This window comes from Cynara cardunculus (assembly GCF_001531365.2).
Source record: "Cynara cardunculus var. scolymus isolate 2C chromosome LG 16, CcrdV1, whole genome shotgun sequence".
NCBI classification, from domain to species: domain Eukaryota; kingdom Viridiplantae; phylum Streptophyta; class Magnoliopsida; order Asterales; family Asteraceae; genus Cynara; species Cynara cardunculus.
The window spans coordinates 15,857,715-15,865,356 of record NC_037543.1 but is presented as its reverse complement, the minus strand read 5'-3'; the positions used below and the strand labels follow the sequence as shown (position 1 = coordinate 15,865,356).

The following is a 7,642-nucleotide window of genomic DNA, read 5'->3' as shown; positions in this document are numbered from 1 at the left end:
CCAGTATAAAACACTACCCGGACAAGTGGGTGATCAATCGAGAACGAAGTATCAACCCAGGGCGTGTTTGTGACTAAATGACCCATTCCAGACAGATAATTTATGAGATCTCATTTCTTTCAGTGTTGCATGTTTTCAGAAATTGCATGCTACTTGGTACAAGGTTTACAAGTTGAAATGTATGACGTATAATGATTTTATACACGAAAACCATGAACTCACTGAGCTTTATAAGCTGACTATAGTATGCATCTCAGGCCCAGGTAGTTCGAGGACGGATAAAGGCAAAGGACATGCTTAGAGTGTTGCTTATTATCATCTCATTTTAGTCTTTTGTCTAAGATGCGCTGTAATGATCTTTTGTAACTTAACCCCAAGAGAAGGTGGGTTTGAACTTAAGTTAAAATTTTGATGATTCAAAGACTTCTGCTGTAATAGTTTAAATGGTTTTAATTTAGCCATTACTTTGGTGTATTTATTAAGGAAATGTCTCAGAATACGTAACATCTCTCTTGATAAAAATGAGGACGTTACAAGTTGGTATCAGAGCTTTAGTTTAAGGTAATTAGGCTAAAACTTGCTTAGCTTAAGCTTAAACTGAGAAGATTGTTAGAGCTTTAGTTTAAGGTAATTAGGCTAAAACTTGCTTAGCTTAAGCTTAAACTGAGAAGATTGTTAGAGCTTTAGTTTAAGGTAAATAGGTTAGGATTTACTTAGCCTAAGCTTAAACTGAAAGGATTATTAGAAGCACATATTTATTGTGTATTGGCGTTGCTTAGCATGCGATTAAGTTTGATCCTACGTCACTACTCGACTTAGTATTCCTTTTTTTATTTGTAGGAGACATGGTTCGCACCATTCACTCCAGGGCTATCAGACGCGGATACGGAACCCGTAGGACGCCTTACGGGCTAGGACCGAATAGAGGGTCGATTGACAGTCACCGCCCCAGCGCCAGACAGGTTCCCGGTACCCGATCCGGAAGCGATAGTCCGGCCCACACTGGTGAAACGTCATCATACGAGCCCATCAGGCAAGGGACCACACCCGAACCTTCGGAAGACTACACGCCCCGCACCCCTACCCGTGAGGACATGATGGAGACTATAGAGAACCTGAGGGGCGAGAACACAAGGCTAAGAGAGAGGGTGACCCGAATGTTAGATGACAATACTAGACTGAATGAATGGCTGAACAATCTTCAGCGGGCACATGTCGAACAAGGAGGAGCCCTAATCGAGCTGATTGAAGAGAATGCGGATTTGTCGGACCAGTGTCATGCCCTAATTTGGGACAAAGTTGTGCTTGAACAGGAGCAGAGAATTGCTGCTCGCCCAGTAGGCACTAGAATTAGAGACAGAGTTCACTTCTATAAGAGGATGACTGTAGACTATGCTGGTGTAGTGAGGGGCTATTTCTCCGAATGGGTCCGATGCATCAAGAATGGCCCAAGGGCTAGTGTGTGGTGGCACTYCAGGCCMTCYACATCATTTGAAGAATGGGTAAGGGACCCTTATCTCCCTTACTACCCTACAGATCAGTTTTAGACATGGGATCAGGGATGAGAGAATGATCTTTTGAGTAGGAGAACTAATTGTACGTGTTTAGGTAGTTTTCTTCTAGCCAGTGCTACGATAGATTTTTTGGAACATTTACCTGTATTTAGAACCGTGAAGCATCCCATCTTTTGTAAGTAAATGAGATTTTGTAATGTCTCTCTCTCCCCAGGATTGTATTAGAACGAAATATATATATATCTTTTGGAGCATTATGCAATCGCGACGTGAATTCCTTATCATGTATTTCGCTGATATATATAGTGATTTTACTATATATGTATATGTATACGTATAATGTATATACATGAATGTAATATGTTAAGTCGACACTAGAACCTTGTTGAAACAATAATACTCTATTGTGTTAGTATGGTTTCTCGCGGATCAACAAGGAACGCCGGCAATGGGGGAGGTATCAATGGCGTAGCCCAACCGACAGTTCGGGGACGGACACGAGCCCAAAGTCGAGGTCGCGGAAGTGTCCGAACCGCTAGTTCGAGTACGACCCCATCCGCGCTAGCTATTTTGGCTATCGGTAGGAGCCAAGGGGGCCAAGGAGGAGAAATTCCTCTCACAAAGGAAGTGATGGCTGAACAAATGGCACAAGTCCTCCGGAATACGTTGCCAAATATGCTTAAAGAAATGTTGGGTGACAGACTTAAGGATAATGAAGGTGGGGAGGAAGGAAGCGTTCGACACGAGAACACTCAAGTCCCTGAAAGGGTGGAAGTGTCTGATAAAGAGAAGGTGGAGTCGCTCATCATCGAGAGAACCGAGTTGACTGCAAAGGAGAGAGGATGCAGTTTTAAAACATTCAAAGGCACCGGGCCGAAGGAATTTAAAGGAATAGAGGGCCCAGTTGGCCTGATGAACTGGGTAGCCAAGATACAGAGCTGCTTCAAAATTTGTAGATGCGTGGAAGATCAAAAGGTGACTTATGCTGCCACAACCTTTGTGGACTATGCATTGCATTGGTGGGAGTCTGAGTATGCAATCAGAGGTGATGAGGATATTGCTGCCATGACTTGGGAACAAATGAAAAAGACGATGATGGATAAGTACTGCTCGCAAACGGAGGTGAACAAGCTAGAATCCGAATTCCTAAGATTAAAGCAAGGATCGTTGTCAGTTCAAGAATATGTTAACGAGTTTCTTGAAAAAACGAGGTTCGCCAGTTACCAGGTGGCTACCGAGGAGAGAAAGATAGGTCGTTTCAAGGATGGCCTAAGAATCGAAATCAAACGTTACGTGGACATGACTAAGCCGACCACCTTCGTACAAGCAGTGGAGATGGCAAAGGTGGCAGAGGAGAACAACGCTAGAGAGACTGGTGATAGAAGAGAGGCAAAGAGAAGGTGGGAAGGATTGAGCAAGTTCAACAAGAAATCCAAATGGACTCCGACTCTGGCAAAAACACGAAGTGGGGAATTCACTATCCCTTCATGTAACAAATGCAACAAGAAGCATAGAGGAGAGTGCAGAGCGGGGAGCCTGACATGCTATAAATGTGACAAACCGGGGCACACCGCACGAGAGTGCCCGGAAGGAAGGACTTGTTATGAATGTGGGGCTACAGGACATTTGCGTCCTGACTGTCCAAAGCGTCGCAATGGTGCGATACCCCACGGGAAGACAGTGAATAACGGATTCGGGAAGAGAGCGGAAAATAGGAAGGAGCTACCTAAGGGACTCGGCCGAGCTTACAACATGACTTTGGAGGAGGCCAAGGAAACACCCGATGTCGTATCTGGTATGTTCCCTATCAACAATGTGTATGCACATGTATTATTTGATTCGGGTGCGAATGGTAGTTTTGTGTCTACTACCTTCTGCCACTATCTGAATAGGAGTGCCTGCAGACTAGACAAAACCTACACTGTAGAAATAGCCGACGGCAGTCAGTGTAAGATAGACGAAGTATTTGATGAATGCACGATTGTTATAGATGGAAAGGATTTCCCTGTTAGGCTTATGCCAATGTGCCTAGGAGGTTTTGACGTAGTCTTAGGTATGGATTGGCTGTCCAACAATCATGCGCAAATTCTATGCAAGAAAAAGATGATCAAGATTCAAACTCCGGAAGGAGAAACGATCCAGGTTTACGGTGATCGAAAGAAGGGTTGCGCAGGGTTGATCAATGCAATTAAGGCGAATAAGTGTCTGCGGAAGGGTTGTGTGGCTTACCTGGCATACGCCATCGACGCCAAGCTCGAAAAGAAGGCCATACATGATGTACTAGTGGTGAAGGATTACCCAGAAGTATTTCCGGATGAATTACCGGGAATACCAATGGAACGTCAGATAGAGTTCCGAATCGATTTGGTACCAGGTGCGATACCAATCGCAAGGGCACCTTATCGCTTAGCCCCAACAGAGATGCAAGAGCTAATGAAGCAATTGCAAGAACTCTTAGATAAAGGATTTATCCGGCCAAGCTCGTCGCCATGGGGAGCACCGATCTTGTTCGTCAAAAAGAAAGACGACACGATGAGGATGTGTATTGATTATCGGGAGTTGAACAAAATCACGATAAAGAACAGATATCCATTGCCGAGGATCGACAACCTTTTCGATCAGTTACAAGGAGCAAGCTGTTTCTCGAAAATCGATTTGAGATCAGGTTACCATCAGTTGAAGGTTCGAGAAGAGGACGTGTCGAAGACCGCTTTTAGGACTCGATACGGACATTACGAATTTGTAGTAATGCCGTTTGGGTTAACAAACGCACCTGTGGCATTCATGGACTTGATGAATCGAGTTTGTGGACAGTATTTGGATCAATTTGTCATAGTCTTTATAGATGACATTTTGATCTATTCGAAAAGTAAAGAGGAGCATGAACAGCACTTAAGGATGATTCTTGAATTATTAGCAAAAGAGCAATTGTACGCCAAGTTCTCAAAATGTGAATTTTGGTTGCATGAGGTACAATTCCTCGGTCRCRTAGTCAACRCGGAAGGAATCAAGGTRGATCCGRCTAAGATTGATGCAGTTATGAACTGGGAATCTCCAAGGTCAGTATCGGAGATCCGAAGTTTTCTAGGCCTAGCTGGGTATTACCGAAGGTTCATCCAAGATTTCTCCAAGATAGCAACCCCTTTGACAACACTGACAAAGAAGTCGGTTAGGTTTGATTGGGGGACAAAACAAGAAGAAGCCTTTCGGATACTCAAGGAGAGGCTAAGCATTGCACCGGTTTTAGCACTACCGGAAGGAGTAGAAGATTTTGTCGTTTACAGCGATGTGTCAAAGATGGGTTTAGGTTGTGTACTAATGCAGTGAGGAAAGGTCATTGCATATGCGTCTCGTCAGTTGAAGGAACACGAGAGGAAATACCCAACTCACGACATGGAATTAGCAGCTGTTGTCTTCGCGCTAAAAATCTGGAGACACTATCTGTACGGTATGAAGTGTATAATCTACACTGATCATAAGAGCCTTAAGTACTTGTTTGATCAAAAGGAGCTAAATATGAGACAAAGAAGATGGATGGAACTACTTAAGGATTAAGATTGTGAGATTCACTATCATCCAGGTAAGGCAAATGTAGTTGCCGATGCACTTAGTAGGAAGGAGAGAAACAAACCAATCAGAATTCGAGCCATGTGGATGAGTGTTAAAGTGGAACTTCTAGACCTCGAAACGAACATCAAAAAGGAGAGAATGATTGGACAAATTAAGACCTTGACAACTGGACCAGATGGAATATATAGACATGGGAATCGGGTTTGGATTCCTAGTTTGGGAGATCTAAGAAATGTAGTGATGGACGAAGCGCATAAGTCTAAATATACTATGCATCCAGGTAGTAATAAGATGTACAAGAATTTAAAGGAAAGCTATTGGTGGCCTGGTATGAAAAGGGCAGTAGCTAGCTATGTGGGGAAATGCTTGACGTGCTTGAAAGTAAAGACAGAGCATCAAAAGCCGTCTGGAATGTAGCAACAAATGGAGATCCCAGTATGGAAGTGGGATATGATAACGATGGATTTTGTTACCAAACTTCCAAGGACGGTAAAGGGACATGACGCCATATGGGTAATTGTGGATCGACTAACGAAATCTGCTCATTTCTTACCGATCAGTGACAAGTATACATTAGAAAGATTGGCCCAACTTTACGTCAATGAGATCGTGTCGAGACATGGTGTGCCGATATCCATTAGGTTTACTTCGAGGTTTTGGTCAAGTTTCCAACAAGAAATGGGAACGCGGCTGAACATGAGCACTGCATATCATCCTCAAACTGATGGCCAGAGTGAAAGGACAATACAAACACTAGAAGATATGTTGAGAGCTTGTGTGATTGACTTTGGAGGTAGTTGGGACAACCACCTCCCATTGATAGAATTTGCTTATAACAATAGTTATCATTCGAGCATCAAGGCGGCGCCTTTTGAAGCGTTATATGGCTGCAAGTGTAGAACTCCAATTTGTTGGGCAGATGTTGGAGAAAGGCAACTAGCTGGACCCGAGTTAGTCCAACAGACATCTGACAAAATAGTACAGATCAGGAAGAGGTTAAAGGTTGCGCAAGATAGACAAAAGAGTTATGCGGATAGAAGACGTCGACCTTTGGAATTCCAAGTAAGTGATAAGGTCTTGCTAAGAATATCGCCATGGAAAGGGGTCGTAAGATTTAGGAAGAAAGGTAAGCTAAGTCCAAGGTATATCGGACCGTTTGAAATAACTGCAAGAGTAGGAGCAGTTGCTTATCGGTTGAAGCTACCGGAGGAGTTAGGCAGTATTCACAATACCTTTCATGTGTCAAACTTGAGAAAGTGTTTAGCTGACGAATCAATTGTTCTGGATCTGGAAGACATCGAGGTTAACGACAAACTCGCCTATGTGGAAGAGCCAATTGACATATTGGATAGGAAAACGAAAAGACTAAGAAACAAAAGTATACCATTGGTATTAGTTAAGTGGAAATTCCACAAGGGAGCAGAAATGACGTGGGAACCAGAAGAAGAGATGAAGGCTAGATATCCTCAGTTGTTTTAACGAGTTTTAATTCTGAGGACGGAATTTCTTGAAGGAGGGGAGAGTTGTAAAACCCAAAAATTTCGAGGAATAAAATAAGGCATCTTTATTATTTCTATTTTATTTATGAATATACATATATATATATGTTAAATAAAAGTTAGAAATTTGAAATAAGTCAAATTTGTTTACGGCTGATGCTGAAGGCTCTAATTCGGGGGGGAGCCTGTTGCCAACTAGGGAGAAGCAGCAGAGGATCAGGCGGCGCCTGGTTCATAAGAGGAAACTGTGACCTGCATGGTTGCAGGCTGTGGAAGAGAGCAGTTCCCAGCCCAAGACTCGGGATTCTGCCAATTTGGTCAACTAATAGGCCAAATCGTGTGAGTATAAATTGAGGGCACCAGGTTAAGGTAGTTATTCATTTGGGAGAAAACTGGAATCGTTGAGCTTGAAAGAGAGAAGCCGGAGTTCAAACCAGCAAGAAACCCCCTGCTTCTCGTCGTCTAGAGGTAAACACTCAACCAATTTATGATTTAAACGATGTTTAGCTATGACTTTGGCCCTGTTTAGAACCCTAGGATGTGTTTTAGGGTTCGATTTCAAGAATTGGATTTCTTTTGTTAAACACGTTGTATCGCATCCTGCTTAGAAGCCGCCATAGAGAATGCTACGCAGAAGCTCTGCATAAGAGCTCTGTATCAAGTATGTTAGACAGAAACTCTGCATGAGAGCTTTGAGTTAGGCTAGCCAGAAGCTCTGCATGAGAGCTTCGTATCAAGTTATGTTATAGTGAAACTCTACAAAAGAGCTATGTATCAAGTTATATTAGACAGAGGCTCTGCGTGAGAGCTCTGTGTCAAGTTATGTTAGACAGAGGCTCTGCATGAGAGCTCTGTATCAAATTGTGCTAGACAGAAGCTCTGGAAGAAACCACATAGGGGCTATGGCCCTTGATGTTGGAATATTTCTTATAAGATTAGGAACCAGAGGCTCTGGTCGTGAGACCAGAAGCTCTGGAAGAGAGACCAGAGGGGCTCTGGTCCTGAATGGCAAATATTTTCTAAGTGTGATTTAGAACCAGAGGATCGATGGACGTGTTA

General features: G+C 43.2%; 1 protein-coding gene across 1 annotated transcript; it reads left to right on the top strand.

The window, feature by feature from the left end:
- The first annotated feature begins 1,928 nt into the window (after positions 1-1,928).
- On the top strand, positions 1,929-4,841 carry LOC112529031. Its single transcript, XM_025140111.1, has 2 exons — positions 1,929-4,021; positions 4,100-4,841. The coding sequence occupies exons 1-2, from the start codon at positions 1,929-1,931 to the stop codon at positions 4,839-4,841; spliced, it is 2,835 nt and encodes a 944-aa protein (XP_024995879.1).
- Positions 4,842-7,642: the final 2,801 nt, after the last annotated feature.